Source organism: Prinia subflava, chromosome Z, assembly GCF_021018805.1.
Source record: "Prinia subflava isolate CZ2003 ecotype Zambia chromosome Z, Cam_Psub_1.2, whole genome shotgun sequence".
Taxonomy (NCBI): domain Eukaryota; kingdom Metazoa; phylum Chordata; class Aves; order Passeriformes; family Cisticolidae; genus Prinia; species Prinia subflava.
The window spans coordinates 46,738,850-46,759,647 of NC_086283.1; the positions used below are offsets into that span (position 1 = coordinate 46,738,850).

At 39.5% G+C, this 20,798-nt stretch overlaps 2 protein-coding genes across 3 annotated transcripts in view; both read right to left on the reverse strand.

Moving 5' to 3' along the window:
• Positions 1 to 3,830: 3,830 nt before the first annotated feature.
• On the reverse strand, positions 3,831 to 14,771 carry FXN (frataxin). Its single transcript, XM_063423946.1, has 5 exons — positions 14,604 to 14,771; positions 12,998 to 13,080; positions 11,530 to 11,650; positions 8,070 to 8,167; positions 3,831 to 5,336 (listed from the first exon to the last, which is right to left on the reverse strand). The coding sequence occupies exons 1-5, from the start codon at positions 14,730 to 14,732 to the stop codon at positions 5,183 to 5,185; spliced, it is 585 nt and encodes a 194-aa protein (XP_063280016.1). The 5' UTR covers positions 14,733 to 14,771; the 3' UTR covers positions 3,831 to 5,182.
• Positions 14,772 to 19,988: 5,217 nt separating this feature from the next.
• The window catches only part of PIP5K1B (phosphatidylinositol-4-phosphate 5-kinase type 1 beta), a 96,389-nt gene continuing 95,579 nt past the window's right edge, over positions 19,989 to 20,798 (reverse strand). For both annotated transcript variants that reach the window (XM_063423775.1, XM_063423776.1), the window contains one exon: positions 19,989 to 20,729. The gene's annotated coding sequence lies outside the window, so the exon portion shown is untranslated. The remainder of the gene's footprint in view (positions 20,730 to 20,798) is intronic.

The following is a 20,798-nucleotide window of genomic DNA, read 5'->3' on the forward strand; positions in this document are numbered from 1 at the left end:
GGCGGAGCCCTGTCGCCGCTGGCAGGGCGCACCGTCACCCAGCACAGCGCCTGGGTGTGTTTTCCGTTTACATCAGTGTTTTGTTTGGAACTTGGGATCGTTGCCCATCTGAACCTTTCTAACGGAAAGACCTCGGAGACAGCCTTTAACACTACAGCGCAGTGCTCCACGTACGCCTCTCGATCTGCTCTCCCTGTCCTTTATCACTAAATAGCTGCGGCCGCTTTACTGACAGCCCGGGAGGGCTCTGTTCACACCATCACTCTCAGCTGAAATACACAAGATTAGCAGAAGGCAGAGTAGCTCCATTTCCAGGCCGAACACCCCACGTCACTCTGCAAGTCCACCAGTACTGTTCCCGAAACTGCAACATGCCATGAGAGAAATACACTCCAGGCTGGCATTCCACAGGTATCAGCTTTCGGCATCACTGCTGTCCTGCAGCCGGGATGAGAAATGCAAGGCGAAACAGCCCTGGCAGGATTCTTTGGAGTCATATTTCTTTTGCATTGTGCAGCACTAAATGTCACCAGGAATTCCTTATCTGCTGTCTTATCTGGTGGACAGTTAAACCCCCCGCAAGCCCCTCTAAAATGAAACAGCACACTCCCACTCGTATCAGAGCTGCGGAACAAACTACTTAAAGTTTTGTAGTTTGTTGCTATTTACAGGTGAGAAATATACCAGATTCTCACAGCATTCCTAATTCAGATAAATTTCTCCCTCAACAGGTACAGTTCTTGCACTGTATCTCATACAGAAAGTAAGATAAGGAAAGCAAACAGTATTCATACAGTGGCTGGACTTTGGAAGGAGGCCCTGAAAGAACCTGTTTTATTACAGCACAAGTGAAATGGCATTCTGATATTGTATGGAAAAGGCCTGCTCGTAGCTGTTAATAATTAACATGCATGTGAATACACTAGCCTTCAACTACCTATTTCAGTCTAAAAGCTCCAACAGCAAAAGTCAGAGGGGAAAAAAAAGACTAATTCAGGGCTAATTTTTAAACTTGATGTTTTCATTCACCTACAGCCTAATTCTATGATCAGCACGTATATATTGCTTTCAGGCAAAATCAAGGCACAAGAAATGGAAATTTTGTTTTACTTCCAGGTATGTGTCAGATCACTCGGTTTACACTGTGGTGGGTGCCTGTTTCGTTAATGAATGTTTTAAAACTGCATCTCTTAGTTCTCCAAATCTTTTCTAACAGTTGCCTTAGGATGCTTGGTGAATGATTCTAAAATGCTGTTAAGAGGAGTATGGACACATTAAATATGTAACTGATTTTTTTTTTAGTACAACAGTAGAGAACACTGATGGCTAGCAGAAGAGCCTACATCTAGAAAGTAACAATGCTTGCACAATTATTCATTGTGTTACCGATCACTTCATGTAATTACAATGATACAATTTTTAAATCAATTCAGGAAATTGAATAGGGTAGCAACATTATATGCATTAAACATCTATTGTTTTCTTATCTGAACTCGTATGCCTTTCCTTAACCTGATTAAAAAAAAAAAAAAGTTTGTAATTAGGACTGTTTAGAATATTTTAATTGCTCATGGCTCTGTTTATCCTATCCCCAGCAAAGCAGTCTCCCCCAGCCACCTCCCTCGGTAAAGGCATGAATATTGTCTTTGTTCTACAACTCCCAGCAGTACAATTTACATAAAAGGCAATCTGGGGGAGAGACAGATGTAACTCAGCACAACTTTTTTGTATCTTTATACAAGAATTAAAAAAATCTCAATAGCAAAATGGACTGGAACATGTTTGATGGATTACAATTATAAATAGTGGTGTGGAGTAAATTTAAAACACCATTCCCTAAAGGGCCATAACATGAAGCAGTTTGCCCCACATCTCTCCTTGCCCTGGCAATGACATCAGCCGTTGGGCAAAGCTAGTTTCTTCCTGATAGCTTTTGTTTCTGCCCCTCCCATGCTTCCTTTACTATTCTGAATGTTCTTCCAGGTTTTCTGGCAAGCCTCTATCTTCCTTCCCAAGACTCCCACATACTACTGAACTGGTTAGCCCAATCACAGAGTTAACCACTAACCAGAAGCTAAAAATAATCAAACACAAACCTTCCTGTAAACCCCCTTTCTCTTATTCTGCTACCTCCTCTTCAGGATAGGCCTTTATCCATTCATTGAAGCTACCAAAAGACACTGGGAATTTTAAGGAAGTAAGATGCAATGATTTTATCACATGGAACAATGTTGGAAAGAAGAGGTAATGTTTTTTTACAAATTACCCACAAGTGAAAAAAAAAATGAACAAATGAACACCAGACAAGAACTCTGGCACATAACTCCTGGCAAACAAAGGTGGTATTCTGTGATCAGTGCAGACTGTGTGCAATTGTTGTAGGCTTGACTACATGAATGAACGGAGACTTCTAAGCAGCTCCTGGGCATGTAGGAAACAATGAATTTTAGCAAGGCTGGACATACTAGGTCTTTCAGAGTGTAAGCCTACACCATAAAAAAACCAATGGTCAGATTAGCAGTTGGTGAAAATTCTGGTATATCTAAAAAAAGTCCAACACACCCCAGTTTTAAGTGCTCAGCTTGAGCAGCCAGTAAAGCTATGAATAGCAACACTCATGTTTCCAAAATATTCTGCACGTTCTCCTTCACCGACAATGGAACAACTGTAGGAAAAAGTAATGCCCATAACACAGTGTTCTTATTGATACTGTCTGTGCATAGTCTGAATAATGACTGTCCTTCAGCTATTTCTTTTGGGAGAGGTGAAGCAAGACACTATTGACATGTCAGGTGGGGAACTATACAACAATCTTTTTATTCTGTAAGTTACGGAAGTAAAAGCAGTTCAGAAGTGTTACTTGTCTTGGGGCAATAAGCAGTCTGACATTAGGATCAGAGCTTGTTCTGTGCCTCCACTGTATGAGTGTGACAGCTCATGGGGAGTCCTTGCCCCTACTTACAATTTGCTGCAAGTATTAAAACAAAAAATGAGTCATGTCCTATGATTCATTTGGTACATGGAGATAAAACTCATTCTAACTTGCTGACACTATTTATCTTCACCAGTTAAGATTAAATCCATTTGTTACTCAGATACCTAAACCCAGGAAATTATTTGCATTAACAGCAGTAGCATTACAGATGAAGGGCAAGGCGTGTGAACCGTGAAAGCTGAACTGCTCTTATAAAATCCACCTTGACTGGCCACACTTAGACAGAATCTTTCCAGCATGTGTTTTAAGAAACAAAAAGAATTCAAAAATATGCATATGTCTGTGGCTTTCACCCATATCATCCCACATTTACATAATGAATTAAGAATTCTACACGCAATTTATTTCATATAAATATTTCCATCAGATGTATGGAGAATGAACTTCCAAATATCAATCAGATGCATGTTAGTGATCATATTGCATGCAAATAATTAAGAAAATAATTTTTGGAAGTCAATTGGAAAAAATAATTACTTGTGACCAGGCAAAGGAATAACCAGGTATCCTCGATTCAAGTATCAAGTCACTGACTTCTACACAAATGTGTTTAAATGACTCTCTGAAATTTTAGGAGATTGAGCTAAATATTATAAAAGTAACTACATAAAAATACATACTTCCATATGCTATAAATTATTTTCAGTGTTCTGAATTCAGAAGAGCAAAAACATACTCTATTTTTACCTCCCTGTACTTTTAAAAAAAACATGCTTTACTCTTATATTCGTAAGATCTGGGAGTCATTGTATTTACCTCATTCAGTAGAGTGGAAATTTATATTGATTGTAAAACATGCAAACAGCACACACCATTAACCAAGAGAATTATTCCATAGAATTGTTTCTCTGTTTAATAGTGGGAAATAGCAGGTAACAATATTTATACTCTAAATGCAAATATTGGGCAAGAACACTTTACAGTTATTGTTTTTCAATGACAAAATTCATCCTAACCTGTCAAGGTAGAGAGAGAATCAGTCAAACTAACCACAGCATCAGAGAAACGAAGAAGAAAAATGCTCTGCATTGAACATCTTTACATACAATCTCAGAGAGTATGGTATAATTTTCCCCTCATGCATTAGTGAAGAACTTGGTCCTTCCCATTTTATAGGCAGTTAAAACCTGCAAGCTGTAATATTACAACAGTGCAACTACTGAAGTGTTGCCATTCATTATTTCTTTTAAATGTTTTTGTTTTAAGATCTGAAGTATATAGTTTATTTCCTTCATGTATTTAATAGCTTGACAGACAGCTTCATCAGCTTAAGGACCATACTTGATTCTACAAAATTTCTGCATCAGCATGGTGGCAGGGCGAGCCTTACTGCATTATGGTGATAACAAGATCATCTAAAACCACCTAAGAAATGCAATGAAATAAAATTAGCACAAATTTTCACTACCATGAAGTTAATTTTGCTGGCTAAAAAAAAGTATTTTTAATCTCTGAAGAACAAAAGGGTAGAGAACGAGAAATGCACAGTAACACAATGAAATGTTTGCAGAGACATTGCTGTACAGCTGAAACTTCACATGCTAGCCCTTCCAGTTCCATATCATGCTCAGAGCCACAAAAATGTTGAAGTCATTCAAAGTTTAGCTAAAAAAAAACCCACCCAAGGTGAAACAAACTACAATTTAGAATTTGAAGACTAGCAAATTCTGCAATACTATGAAAAAAACCTGTCATTACACACATTATGACATGTTAAATGTGACTATGATGTATTACGATAGCCACAAATTTTGAGGCAATACATTCACAGTACCACAATTCATGTCAATGTAATTCACAAGCATTTCTTGTTTTGGCTGAGTATTTCACCAAGAAAGGTTCAGTGTTTGTGTGCTGAAGTCACAGGTGGTCAGAAGTCATCAGGCGGTCACTCCTTACATGCAAAGAAGTCTATAGACACTAAAAATTCAGGACTTCTGCAGAAATAAATAAGAAATGAAGTGACAGGATAGGCGACCTCAACCACATGTACTACATGTGCACAGATTCAAATAGCCCACAGGAATCCAAAGACTGAGCACTAAAGAAAAAAATATATTATTTTCATTTTTGTTGCACAATATATTGATGCCAAGAAAAACAACAGAATTAAGCTCAGGTCCTTCAGCCCAAGAAGGAGCCTGGTTTGAGGTTGAAGTCTTTAAACTTCCATGAGGTAGAATACCATCAAGTATCTTCTTTCCCAGAATATATTAAGCAAGACAAATCCAATTTAGTTTTTAAAGCAGCTGAAAACTCTTTTGATAGCAGTTCATGAAGAGATACTCTGTCATGAGAATACACCCAATTCCGTCCAGTCCAGTCATAGCGCTTGGGCCCACTAGAAAAAAAAGCACAACAAAACATCACACACTATGTAAGTACAGATTATTTCAGGAGACCTGCTGGAAGCCTGTATGCATAATGTATGCCACAGAGTGCCCAAGAAAAGTAACAGCATGGGGAACGGCTGGTGGGCAGTCTGAGGAAGTGGAGCAGAAAAGGCCTGATATGTCAGGAACTACTGAGCCATCAAACACATATATCTGAAAGGTGACAACATACATCCATCATTTCTAGGGGAGACAAGCACTTTCTTGTCCTGCTTTTTGCACTGATTTCCCCACAATTTCTTCCTTTATCCCATTCTTCCCTCACAGATATAATTTTCTTGCATGCAAATATCACAACAGATATTTGTATAATGCTAAATTAATGCCACTGATTAGTTCTTGCAGATATTCTAAGCATAGCAAAGGACAAATAATTTCATTTTAGATGCAATAATTTAGCCCCTGAAAGCAACTATATTTGCATGAGGGAGATTTATAACTAAAATGCTATTTTTCTCTGCACTATTATATTGTTACTGGCTTGGTTTTTCCAGGCCCACGTTAAGTATCAAGAAAGAAACTTTAACACTTAGGTTCTACTCCAGACCTTGCTATCCACCCTGTTTTCCACATGTCAAATGAGTGAATGATTGAAAGGTACTCACTGCTGTTAACATCAGCTAAGCAAAGAAAATAGAAAGGAATGAAAAGGTTATCTGGGATAAACAGATAAACCCTTGATATTGTAATATATACGCCTTACTGTATATGAACTATAAGTACTATATGAACTCAGTCAACATACCAAGTCTGCTAGAAAACAGACTATACCATAAGAACAATCTGCAGGTTCTCTCTCTACAAGCATAAACACTGACCTGAACCGTGACTATCCTGAGTTACTCACAATAACCAAATGCAGAACATTCCAGCCACTAATCAATGTATGAGAAGTTACAAAGGCAAGCATAAATCCAAGTCACTTTCACTGAAATCGCACTGTCTATACCAGAAGTGCTAACTGTTTGAATCAGGGTTACATGCTTCAGTTATTTTACTAAGTACTTCTCACTTCATCTTTTGCAGCACAAGTGTATGTTTATACTCTCCTGCACCTGGAGTATGATGGAATGGGATTCTGTCATTCATGAAAATCAGGCTAAGACAGATCATTTAATCAATGACAAAGAAATACATATGTTATCTGAACAGGTTTTAAATGTTATGCAGTAAATATCAGTGATACGGTTAGCATATGAAAAACCTTCATAGTTCTTTGTATCTCCACAACACTGTACAAATATGACTTTTAAATTAATAGTTTAAGCAAAGATCGGGTGAATTCTACAAAATGCTTAAAAAGCCAAATACAGATTAAATGTATTCTCATAGGAAGTCTGCATATATGTTTCAATCATAAGAGAAAAGAATTAAATTATCACATTAAAGTATTGTTAATATTCTGTAAGGTTGAAAAGTCTTTTCAGTTAGGAGCTACATTAAATTACTGCAATTATACTGTTGGCAGGTTGCACACATACCCTTGTGCCCTTTTTTTTCGTAACTGGCAGCTAAGAAAAGTTTTCACTTAGGTGTACAGATCTCAATAGCAAACAGATGGCCAAAATAAATTCCAAGAAAAAATGTCTCTCATTTTGACAATTTGTCTCCCTTGGGATATATTCTTGAAGACTAAAGGTTAACATTTACTGTAAAAATGCCCCAAAACATTCAATGCAAGTGATTACTGGCACTAGCATGTCCTTCCTTCACTTTCCAGCATATTGCAGTTAAGAAGATGACAGTTCAGATCATACAGTATTTGCTGGTGTAACCTTTCAGAAGTTAGGAAATAAGTGAACACACAGCATCATGTTCCAGGAAATACCACTGTTTATCATAATACCAGCTAATGGAGTATTATAAACAAAAATATAACATTTTTTTCCTCAAACTGTATATTCTGGAACACATACGTGTTAGCTCAACTAGGGCTAAACTGAAGCAATCATCTGAATTTTGGTTTTCATAAAGTGATGAGGCTCATGCGTGTCAGTGATGCAAAAACATTATAAGCTTGTTCCTTCACCAGTAACACTTATCAACTCCCTGGATTCTTTTCCAGGAATAGTGGCAAAGAATACAGATCTTGGGGGGCAGGGGAACAGCTACAGCATTTTCCCACTTATCTGACTGCCCTCTCTGCTGAAACCAACCAGAAAACTTGGAATGGATCAAAACACATCATTAGAGAAGGCAGAGGAAGCAGCTAGCTAAGGCTCCTGTGAAGTGCAGATGCCTGACAAAAACAACCAGTGTGGGCATACATAAACATACAAAGCAGGAAATCCCACAAGCTTAAAAGGGAAGGAGCCACCCTGTTTAAAACACAAAGAGAGGTTTAGATGATGACATCATCATCACTCTTTTTCCAACAGAAGCTTTGTTTGTTTCTTTTTAATCACTACTGGTTATATATACTTCCTGTGAGTAGGTAATATACCTGTAGACAGTGCTTTTGGGCTGAAACGGTGCATGAAAATTCTTTGTTGCACATTTCCTGTATAATTTAGGTATGCCAGTAATACTGCAGTGTGTCCCAAACCCGTTTTGAGAATATACAGAGTAGAGGGGTAACTAACGAAAAGGATATTAGAAAGGATCATTGTGCCGTGCTATAAATAAGGGGAAGCACATTTCCATCCAGTCTGCAGATATTATGTAACTTACACACAACTTACCTAGTGGGTGAGGACAGCCAAATCTGCCGGTTTGGTGTTTGCTTATTGATTACGTATGTTCCCATGTCTCCACCCAATTTCACTGTTAGTACTCCACTCTTAAAAGACAAAGAAAGTGATAAATAAAAAAATTGTATCCTGTTACTTTGACAACAATTACTTCATCTGCAGTGGCAGAAACTTGTATCAGATTCTCAACCATCTTCCAAACAATAATAGCTAGGGAGAATAACCATACATACTAAAACTGTAAGTTAATCCCTAGCGTATCTTTGAGTCTGATCTAGACTTTAAACCTTACAGTCAGAATTTGATTTGAGTGTGTTTGTATCATTCACAATAGTACTACTTAAATAATACTTCTGAGCTTGGACCTGGCATCTTGAAAGGACCACACCACTGCAATTAATTTTGCAATAATTAAAACATCATCCAATAACAAATTTTTATATTAATGAACAATGCAGAACTGGTGTTGTCGAAGTCAAGAAGATTTATGTGTCATTGCTAGATTCCTAAGCCACGCATTTTTGCTCTTCTTCAGTAACTGTAACAATTTAACAGGGAATAAACACATTTTTTCCTTGATAATTCTGATTCATACCTGAAAGAATGTTCCAGTTCTAAATCCCATGATTCTGGTTTTCTATGGGTCTGGTTTGCTTTGGTTACGCCACCTTTAGACCATTCATCCTAGTGAACACTTATTTTCTTGCTCACATTTCTTACTGAATGATTCATGTTTCTTGTAAATAATAAAAATATTTTTTGTTCTGACTTTAGCAGTGAAAAAACAACAGTATTTGGACCGGAGTTGATCTAAAGGTGATCTGAGAGATACTAATTAGAAAGGGAAACATTTCTACAGAATGCAATGTGATGACTCATACAATAATTTATTTAGTTCACAGTATCTCAAATACTTCAAAAGTCATATAGCACAATAAAGCTTCTTTAAGGGTATCATACTTTTCATGCTTTAGTCAGAAGATACTACTTGAGCTACCTATCATTGCTCAGGCTATTTGCTATGTATAAACACTCACTATGGGGAAAATACTTTCAGGTATGAGAATCTACTGCCTGCCAACACCCTCTGTGGCACAAGCAGCAGCTCAAAGCTTCCCTCCCCTACAAAGTAACTCCAGGCTACTGGTTTCTGACAGATCTCAAGTATTACCAAGCATAAAATAATACTCTCAGATATGGTTTTTTACCTCAGTTGCCATGCCGTTTCTGTGCTTGTTAGGCATTTATATCTCTGATCAAAACAATAAAAATAAAGTCTCCTGGTTAAAAGTCCCATCAGATTTGTCCTGCCAGTTATTTCTATTGGACATTAGTAGAGTGCACAGAAGGACAAGAACAAGCTACTTCTCTGGTTGTCAGAATTTCAATTTTTCCATATCTCAGTGGTCTTAGAATTGTAGAGATACAGCAGAATAAGAACACAATGGAGGATTAGGCCTTTATAATGACATACAGGTTTCAGCATTCTTCTGTGTGGTTTGTAATGCCATATTAAGTATTTAGCACAATGTCATGCTACATGTTTCTATAGAAAAACTATCAGTAAGTAGGTTTTCAAAGAGTTAACAAAAATTATACTATTATTTATACTGTGTGTCAGCTGTTAGAGACTACTGTTGCTCTATCCTTGCAAAGTAAATAGAAGTTAACCTCTACTGCTGTGTTGAAAACAATTCCTCATACATTTTACAGTACTTCTGAAATACTAGAAAATATGACTTGATTTTTTCAAGAATTTAAATTGCAAGATACTTTTACCATATCTTATGAAATACTGCTGTATGTGTTTTGTACTACTGGATGAATGTTTGCTAGTTCCTGGTAACAAAAAATATTCTTCTAAAGACATTTTTTTTCCAGAATATGATGATATAAATTGCTCAAAGCAGTCACGTTTACAACAGGCAGAACAGACCTTTACCACATTCGCCACCTTGTGGCTTCCTGAAGCACTGATCCTGATTGTTTAGGACTAAAACTTGGGACTATTTAACCTTCTGCTTTCAACAGAAACGACAGCATATTATTAATTGTCATCATCTAGTCTATACAGTAAAGGAGCACTGGTAAAAACGACGAAGTAAAAGTATTACGTCTTGAGCTTTACAAGTCACTGTCAAACATAGCCCACTATATGGGTTATGGAGATGGAGAAAAAATTATGACATGACTCATCAGCTTAATATAATGAAGTGTCTAAGAATATTAAAGAGGTAAATTTCAAACATTTCTAATTTTTGTCCTAGGATATATCAATTATATCAGACTAATAGGTGCTGATATCCTAAAACATACTGAAGAGTAATGGTTCAACAATGCTTTTTACTAGAAAAGCAATTAGCTATAACATTATGTACATAATTAAAGCAACAAGTAGTATTTGCTAAACAGAAAGCTACTGGCAATAGATTATTTTATATCCTAGCTAACAGAAACACAAAATGAAAATTATGATGACAAAGCTACACATAAGGAAGTCCAAAAGTACAGACTTTTGTTTTGGTTTTGTATTTTGCATAGTGAAACCCAAACTATTGGATTCAACATCCTGGAGCACAAAACCTTAACTGACAATGGCAGCAGAAAGCAATCTCATTGTGGTAAGACATGAAGAAGGAGCTACAGTTATGTGACCTCAAAAAACTGCAGTATTGAAAGTGTAGCAGACAGTAGTGCAGGGAGAAACAGTGCTCTTCTCTAAGTCATGTTGAGGGCCGTAACACACAGATCACCTCAGGAACTGAATTTAAATAAAAACTAGTAAATTCCCTATACAAATAAAACAGACATTTTAAACCTCAATCTGTCAATCCTGTAAAAGAATTTGAGTGACTGACTACTGAAGGCTCCAGCCAAGCAATGTCTCCTGTGACAGGGGCCTTCTCCCTATGTATGCTCCGATCTTATTTCTGCAACAATCTATTCAAACACTGCACCCTCCTGTTGCTTCTCTCCACCACAGGCTGTCATCAGTAAAGCCAGGACATACACTACCTGGTCAAGAAAAATGCTGCTTCTCTGTATTCAGGGCAATCGAAGAAACTCCTCTAACATGTGACATGCTATGCCACGTAGGCCTACAGTGCCAGTATTCACCACCAGGGAACTGACTACTGTGCCAGGTATCTATGCCAGTTTAGGAAAATTTATAGACCAATGTGCAATTAGAAAACAGTTTCCATCTCTTCTTGTGCTCATTTATTGTCCTAGATTATGTCTTTCTCTAAACATAAAACATTTTAAGTCCCTATATCACTCAACAGTGTGTGTTACTTTTCACCAGAATTGTTGCCCCAATCAGTATACAATAAAGGTGTAAAAACTCATTGTATTTTCAGTGCCAGCACTAAGGTGACTAATTTAAAATTCTCCTTCAAATAACAGAAATAACCGCCATTATATTAGTGGTAATATAATGTTTAAAACATACCCCTAAAGAGACATCATAATCTTCTGGGGTAAAAGGTTTATCTGCCAGGTCCTCAAAGAAATCTGCTAAGGAGTCTAGTGTCTCTTCAGCCAGTTTCTCATAGGTGGTCTCATCTAAAGAGCTACAAATGACATAGAAGTCCATAATTAGGAGGAAAATCATGGAAGACACCATTTTACCTATAATAAAAACATACCAAGACCATGACTTTGGATGAAACAATAACCATGAAGTGATCTCATAAAACAAGTAGCTATTTTTCTTAAGGTGATAAAGGTGACAATCCACTTTATAAACGGAGGTGAAATTTTGAAAATAACTGGTATTAGAGATCTCTTAACTGAGGAAAAGGTACTTACTTTCTTAGATATACCAACCTCCATTTAGTAAAGAGCATCAGATCTCAAAATAAGTCATTTCCATAAAAGGACTTGGTGTAAGAATTGCTTAGTTTTGAATTCTACAGAGAAAAAAGCATCTCCCGTTTAGAAATACATGTAATTTGACTCTACAAAGCTTCCTGTAGCCATACACAGTTCAGAACTGTCAACATTACATGTCATGTTTATGTATAGCATTTGCCTTCTCAATTGGAATTACCCATGCAACTGGAAATTAGATGTTATTTAAACAGTGCTTATGAACTAACACTTATGAACTACAATCTTCTCCAGAGAGTCTCAAAGCATGTTTGTGGCTACTACGTAAGGCTTAAAGCACCTGTGAGACGGCTTCTCTTTTCCTCTTTAGTGGAACAAACTATAGAACAGTTTAATTAACCAAATGTAATTAAATCCCAGAAGTTGTTCCCTCTCTATCAGTGTCAGCTATTAACTGAGTGTGTAAATGGGTCTCCCTACCAACAGACACTTCAGTAAAATAATCTCAATTTTTGCTAATGCTTATGGCAATGGAACAGTTACTATCGCTGAATATACAATATGTATCAGTCGGTAAGAAAAAGCATATCTTTTTTTAGAAGTTTCTTATCCAGTTACTCAAATATGCTCTATGTCACTTATGTGATGGATACCACAAGATGTCCTGGGGCATGGAGAACAGAAAGTCTTTGGATGGGGCAGGACTCATGTACTGGTTCAGGGTCCACTTTAGGCACTTGAAGGCAAGAGCCATTTCAGACATCTGCATAATCCTTTACTGTGTCTCCAAGCGGCTGCATCAGAAGAGGAGAAGTCTCCCAACAGATGCTGTGTCACCTCCTCTCAGAACAAGCAGAAATTTCACATCCACTGGCACACGTGAAATGGTGCAAGATACCTGCACTTAGGTACACAAGTTACTCGCTAAGCGACTTCCCAAATTCATAAAAAATGCTTTTAGCTGAAACTGTAGTTGTCCTTTACATCACATCAACACTACATGAGTTTGGTAGTCTTAGTATGTATGTAAGTTATTCCACAATACTTAACCAATATTTTCATATAAAAATCACAAAATGCATTTTTACCTTGTGTCACTCAGAGTTCCTTCATTTCTCAAATTCATGAACCAAACAGTCTTGCTCTTCACATCTGAAGAATACTGTAATTGCTGTTTGAAGTAAGCAGAAGCAAAATGCAATTAGTTAAAATGTAAAGAATTTTAAACTATGTATTTATCATATAAATTAACAGCTCCTTGAAGTCCTTTCCATCCTCAAGTAAAATGTTCATATTCTACATCAGAGGGCTAATATTGAAGCAATTATGCAGATATAGTCTTTAGATAATTGAACCTTGTCTTCATCATACAAACAAATGGAAAAAAAACCACTGCACCCCATATCCTCTCATCCTTAGAAGAATGAACTTGGAAAATAGAACTATTCTAACTTTTCCTCTACAGCAGAATTACTGAGCAACTTCAGACAATTAAATGGCTTAAGCTCAGATTTTCATAAATATGCACTACTCAAATGCTACACTACCTACAACATGTGTCCCTCTGCTGGAAATCATGAATATACTAAGCTGAAATAAATATAAACCCTGAATCCTCTTTACGTAAAAAAGACCAAAAACCACTTCAGATTCCAGATTTCCAAATTATGGAAAAGATGTATTGCCACACCAGCATTACCAGGCAAGGGAACCAAATGGGCAACCCCGCTGAGGGAAACCAATACAAGTATGAAAATAAAGCTAATCCTCAAGTCAGACACAGTAGCAGAAGTACTTATGCTATCCACCAAGAAAAGAAGATGGCATGATTTAGATTTTCTTCTTAACTGGTGCTGACCATTTGGTTTAATGGTAAAACAGCATTCATGATTCACATTATTTTCTGGGTACTCGTGCAAGGTTCTGAAAACTTCAGACTGAGCTCAAAAGCAAGTTACATCTGCAAAGAAGCTACGTCAGCCTCTCTTCAAGCACGGAAGAGCAAAACACGGGCCGATCTCTCTCCACGTGCTGTGACAGCTACCCGCAGATACTACCGATGAGCTGCTTGTTAGCCCAAAACCACCACACAGGCAGAAACGACAGAACGGCGACACAACGGCACACGCCGACAAAATGCACCGCGGTGCCTACTTGTTTGACTGCACCCCTTACCCTACAGCATTTTACACACGCTTAGAATTAAAAGCTACAAGACCACAAGCACGTTCAGGCTCTGTCCGGGCTTAGAGGCTCTAATTCCATGGGTCTGTATCCACACTCGGTCTGTGACTGCGGGCTGCCCACGGCGGTGCCAGCACGCAGCCCGTACAAGCCTCCACCCAGCACCCCCGGCTCAGGGCGGCCAGCACCGCCCCCCGCGCCTGGAGAGGGGCAGCAGACGAGTGCACCGGCTCCCGTGTGCGGCAGCTCCTGAGGCACGGACGGAAGGAGAAAGGACGAGGCAGGCGGGAGAGAGGGAAGCAGGGAGGAGCCGCGAGGGGGCGGCGGCGCTGGCTGCCCTGGCCACGGGCTGACATCGACCTACTCAGAGCCGGCGGCCGGCTCGGGAATCCCGGCTTGCCGCCCTTCCCTCCCTGCCCGCCCGCCCCAGCCGGCGCTCGGCCACGGCCGCCCCGCCCGCCGCCGCGCAGGCCGCGCCTCGCCCCCGCCATCCGCCCGCCCCTGGCTCACCATGCAGCCGCTGCCGGCGGCGGCTGTACCCGCCCTCGGGGCGCCCCCGGTGCCGCCGCATCGCCGCGTCCCCGCCGCCGCCGCCCGTCCCGCGGCGCGCACGGCGCCCGCCGCCCCCGCCCGCCACATGGCGCCCGGGCCGCTGCGGAAGCGCCGGGGCGGGGCCGGGCCGGCGCGCGCCACCGCCCCCCCGCGGCGGCGCGAGGGGAGCGGCGGGGCCGCGCGGGGCCGGGCCGGGCCTGGCCGGGCCTGGCGGAGCTGGGCAGGGCGCGTTCGGGAGAGGCAGAACCGGCAGGTTTTCTCTGCTTCCCAGCCCTACTCCAGCCTCAGCAGCGCCAGGATAAATTAAATCCCAGTGCTTTGCCACCGAGGCAGCACAGGTGTACCGGAGCCGAGCACGGCCTGTCCGCCCGGCGAGGTTTCGAGGCTGCGGCGGTTTCCCCGCCAGCATTATCCCGGCGCCCTTCTCCCGGCGCTAGCACGGCCTGGCACGGCAGTCCCTAGGAGACGGGTGCTGGGCCCGGTGTGCGGCTCAGGCCTCGGGGAGATCTCGACCCCGGCGTGTCAGAGAGCCAGGGAGCTGCGGCTGTCCGCGCTGAGCGCCCTCACCTCGCTGTGCTCTCAGAGCAGGAGTCGCTCGTGGGCCAGCCTCTGCAGGCACCCGCTCGGGCAGAGCGGTCTCGCTCACAGGGAACTGGAGCCTGGGAAGGGTAGCAATTAGAAGGCACACTACGCACCAAGAATTCACTCAGGGACTCCTTCCAGGACTATATACTGTGACCAGAAATACCCTGATCTAGGTCCTGCAGGTAAAATGTTTCGCCGAGCTGGTAAAGGGAAAATAAAGCACGTAATTTATCACACCTGACATTTTCACTAAGTTACATAAATGCTGGTGATGCCATGTTATCAGCATTATGTGAAAATGTAGTCTCAGCCAGACATGTATTGTTACTTAAACTGAAAGAAATAAACTAGATTTGCCAAGTAGATGAGAGGTAAGAAATAATTCCTATAAAATGGTTTCTTAAAAAACCTGCACAGTTTCTGTGGGAACACGGTCAGCTTCCACTTCTGAGCCTCCAACAGGACAGGACCAAAAGAGGCAGCCTTTGCAAGTTAAGCCATAAAATATGCAAAGAGTACAAGTATTCAGAAGCGTACTGCTGGTTACTGTGTGATGTATTTCTGTATTTCAAAAACTCAAAGTAAGCAGCTGGGTGCTCTGAGCCACCTGATCTAGTTGAAGATGTCCCTTGCTCATGGCAGTGGGGGTAGACTAGGTGACCTTAAAAAGTCCTTTCCAATCCAAACTATTCTGTTGCTTCTACGATGTTCCACCCCATTGGGGAATAAGTTATCAAGTTTCTCACCAAGACTTGTAATTTTATAGTATTTTTCTATAAGCCAAGATTATTTTACTCTACACGAGGGGGAAAAGCTCAAACAATTCAAGCCACTTGCACAAATTTCAACTGAAATTATGAAGTCTGTTTTAGCTGAAAGCTGTTTGTACCAAACTGTTATCTAACTTACCCAGCTTTTTGTCTCTTTTCAACAGACTTATGTGTCTTTCTTTGTTACCAGTGTCTTTCCAGTTTGTGTTCTTGTATTTTGTGGGAGACATTTTCATACATCAAGCAGATTTAAGATACAACAGGACAAAGAAGTTGAAGAACAACTCATTCTTTGCCGTGCTGAGAGAAGCTGCTTATGTTTCTACAGGAATAATGGTTTACAGACCGAGGTAAGGCTTGTAGGAACAAATTGCTTGTATCAGACCACAGAATACATTGGTAAAGCAAACAATTGATTTTTCATACCTTGGTAGGGAAGGGGAAAAACAGCTAGAAGAATGGAGGAATACCTGTTCTTTTATGTAGTATTTAATCTATTTAAAGATGGTGTTTATTTATATAGCTTGCTTCTCCTATTAAAAGAACCTCAGGTGTTTTCGGATATTATTCCAACTAGTTCCACAGTGATTTTCCTCTAGTCATCCAAGTCATACACAACTCTCAACAGGAAATGTTAATCTTGTGTTTCTAAATTCATGACAAATCAATGAATTAGTGTGGATTAAATATTTTCTCTAGTGCTAGCAATTTCACATGCCCAATCTTCTAAAAAGCTAACAACAGTTAATTCAAATGTAAAGTTCAAGTTAGTTATAAGTTAGTTTATAAGATGCTACCACCAAGCAAGGATCAGTCACACAACTTCTAAAGGGCTCAAGTTAGGGATTAGCAATTTTAACAATGATTTCTTAATGTTTTTAATCTTGATTCCTGTCCCTTAGGCTAATGTTCATATCACAATATTGGTATCAGTACCTTTGTATGCTGGTGTAAAATACTTGCAAAGGAGTTCCAGATGCAGAAGTGCTGCAGGGTCAGGCCCCACACATTCAGTCTGAAAACACCTGATAGTTTTTTTACTTTAAGCAAATGTACAAATCACTGGAAATGTTTCAGCAAATGGCTTCTACAAAGAATAGGGGGAGTGTGCTACCGATTACTCCTTTACCACTGTCTAGTGGAAGGGAATATACAATTGAGTTACATGAAATTAAATTGCCTGGAGTTTAAGCAGAGTCAACAAGCAAATAGATGCTGGGGTATATGTGCTTTCAAACCATTGAATTATAGTACAAGGACACCAAATGGGTGGGGATTTTTGTTAGTTGTTTTTTTGGATGGGTTTTTGTTTGTGTGTGGGCTTTTGTTTTATTTTTTATTAAATGAAGGCAGCTATTTGGTGGTGCTACCACCAAAGGCAAAACTTCACCTCTGAATGCTATATGATTAAGTCACAAACTCAAAAATTCGGAACTATCTGTTAATAATTTTATTGCCAATAATATTTATTTATTATTTTATTAATATTATTAATAACAATTTTATTATTTTTATTATTTGGAATTAATTATTAATTAATTTGGAATTATTCAATACCTTTCTTAATACTGGCATCAACCTGTGCTTTTCCATTCTGAGCAGCTTGCAGGGCCAGAGTATTTAGATACCACTGCCCACACACAGCCATGTCTGTGACCTAATTCTTCTTTGCTCCCTGTGGCAAATTCCATCACGAGAAACAGACTAATACATTACTTTAATACTCTGAGGAGTTGATTGTGCCTTATTTATATTATTTTTACGTGACATGATCTGCCTCATCAGCTCTATAGGTATCTTTGTAAGTCTTTCTATTTTCATCAAGCACTTCCAACATGAATCACCAATGCAAGATGAAGAGAACCAAAATATTTAAACATGCAACTTCCACAAGTTAAATCCCTACAAACCCCTGTGCACATTTATGTTGGAAAATTTATACCATTTTATGCACTAGAGAGCAAAATGAGTTCCAAGTTGTTGGTCATTAGCCACACACACACCTCTTAAGTGCACATGCTCTGGAGATTTCCCCAGCAGGCTCCATAGTCGTAGAGAAATTTCCTTTTTCAAGTGTTAAATGACTGTTTTGATTTATAAATTACTGGGTTCAAGGGATTGTACACAAAAGATGCCTCAGTCTCTGAATCTTTTGGTGTAGACATTCTGGGTTTGGACAGAATTGTTGCAGTCAAGTTGTGAATCCTTTGGATCCTTCCTAAGGAGAAATTATTCAGATGCTATATTTACTAGGTAATAGGGGAAAACTTATCATGGGTCTTCTTTATGAAGAAGTTAATCGGGCACTTAAATGTTTTTCCCCAAGTGACACGACAAGTATCTGCTTTGCACAGAGACACATTCTAAATATCCTGTACACTGTGCATGAAGGAGCAGACACGTGACAGAGATGTACAAAATGTTTTTACTCATAGGACATGCAGACTGGTTTTGCTTTTCTGCAGAGGAATGCTGCAGAAAAATTATCTTGCTGACATTAAGCAGTCTAATTTTAAAGCCTAGAAAAGTGGTAATCATGAGATACAGGCTTTAAGTGAAGTGTTAGCCTTTGCATTCTTAGGAAGCAAAAAACCCCAAACCCCTTTAAATTTCTGTATACTGTGCATAAGTAAAGAATTATTCTTCTTACTTGTCAGAATTACAGGATTATATCAAAGTAAGAAAAAAAACCACAAAACATCATCATCCCCGCTCCCCAAGCCAAAACAAAAAAAATCCACCATACCAAATTTTTAGAAGAAAAATTCTGTACAGGTACAAAGCTTAATTCTTGGACTTAAAATGCCAAGTTCTGATTTTGTCAATTTACCAGGTTTACTACACTTACTCTATACACTATACACCATTCTAGTGTATTTACTATACCATTATGTAAGTTATAGAAGACTTGTTATTACCAATAACTTTGGTAACTTTTTAATGAGGCATATGCAAGTTTTTAAATACACCACTGCATCAAGGCAGAAAATCTTGGACTGGTGATCACTGGCATTTGGGATTATCTCCCTGTTACTTGGGAATTCAGGGAACCAAAAGAGTTTCTGAAATTACCCTAAAATGATTGCCCATAGTGAAAAACCTGAAATAATTTAATAAAGCAATGCCTGTTGAGTGTGTTCCTTCGGTTTTCCTGCTCTAATTTTGACACAGTGCCTTGGAAGCCCACTGGCTAGCACCTTCCTGGACTGTGCCAGGAGTGGCTGCCTCCTGACCACTACAGGTCAGGACAGCAGTAGAGCAGGGCCCCTGCTCTTCCTATCAGCAGCAAGCTACTCTGAAAGGAAAGGTGCCTTGGATGTAAATTGCCAAGGATCGAGGTGAAAGAAAAGAGAGGGGTCTTTGGTGTCAATCCAATAGTGTTTATTCCCATGGGAGTCAGCGACCAAAGGCACAGCACACGCAATTACACTTTTAAGTACACTTTGGCTTTTAAAGGAGGGTGGAACTAGGGGAGGGTACAATGCAAAAACCAATCTGGGACAAACAGGGGAGGAGCTCAAGGAGGGACTTATAAAACAATGACCAATGATAGAACAGAGGGGGAGGGTACAGCATGGACAAACCAATGGGGGCCTCAAATAACTCAGAACCTTCTAGAACTAGGGGAAGGGATAAGCATAGACTGACACCTAGGTAGGTGGGGTAACAGGCAGGGTGTTGGTTCAAGGGAAGATGGAAACAGGGCTTTCTGGAAGAAGGGGCAGGGTTTGAGAATGACTAATAACTAGGAGAAGGGGGAGATGGGGTGAAACCATTCATTTTGGGGGAAACAGGGACCAACCATTCAAAGAACTCATTAATAAAGAAATGCACCACCACGTAATTTCAATATTCCCCTTTTCATTATAGAGCTGGTAAAGACAGGGAGCATGTCTCTCAAGAGGCCTTTTAAGACTATCTCATGAAGGTATAGAGATGCAAGAACAATTAAGTCCAGTATAGATCAATAGCAGGATGACAGTCATGATAGTCTTTAGAATAAAATCTTTTATTCATCAATAAAACTATAGTTTACAGTAGTATTTTCTAAATAAATTATAGAATTTCTCTTTTACAAGAAATAAAGCAAAATCAAAAATATTTCAAGGACAATATATGTACACAACATAAGGCCTTGTTATAAATAACATTTTTATCTCCTTTTTACCAACAGTGAAAGTATCATTAGAGGCTCATTTTCATATAGTATGTGCAGAGATTTGCCCTAACCCTCGTACAACATCAGTTCCAATTTCCACTGATGTGGACCTAAGCAATTAGAACTGAGGTGATCAAAAAAGAATGAAACTCATTTTATTCACCACTGTGTTTATTTTTAAATAGGTAAAGTTGGTAATAGATTTTGCTTGTGCATAGTTACAGAATGCATGCAAATGAAACCTCTAGAGGGCTGATAAGAAAATATCACTTCAAAGTCCAAAAAAGGTGATTGGCAATATTGTAGAAAGCAGCCTGAATACAGTTCTTCACAGTTGAGCAAGCAACAGCAGATGACAGCGGAGTGTGGAATGTTTCCTGTCATTTTTGTCAAGTCCATCAATCCTTTCTATGGTTCAAAGATCCTGGCACTTCTTAGAATAAGTTCTGTTGATTATTACTCTTTGTCTATTAGGCTCAGCAAATTCCTCCTTCTAAAATGAGGAGTGCAGAAAGTGCTCTTCATTAACCATGGTCACTTCTCTTAATTTTACTCTTCATGTGTTCATTACTGGAAATACAGAAATGACAAGTTAAGAGTTGTGTTTACTTGTTTTCTTACAGAATTATAAACAGGTAA

What these genes read in the sequence shown, in the direction of transcription:
- FXN (XM_063423946.1), bottom strand. Translation starts at nt 14,732, where the DNA reads ATGTGGCGGGCGGGGGCGGCGGGCGCCGTGCGCGCCGCGGGACGGGCG. An exon ending in CCGCCGGCAGCGGCTGCATG is followed by an intron (nt 13,081 to 14,603) that starts GTGAGCCAGGGG and finishes TACTTCAAACAG; the next exon opens with CAATTACAGTATTCTTCAGA. An exon ending in ATTATGATGTCTCTTTAGGG is followed by an intron (nt 8,168 to 11,529) that starts GTATGTTTTAAA and finishes TTGTCTTTTAAG; the next exon opens with AGTGGAGTACTAACAGTGAA.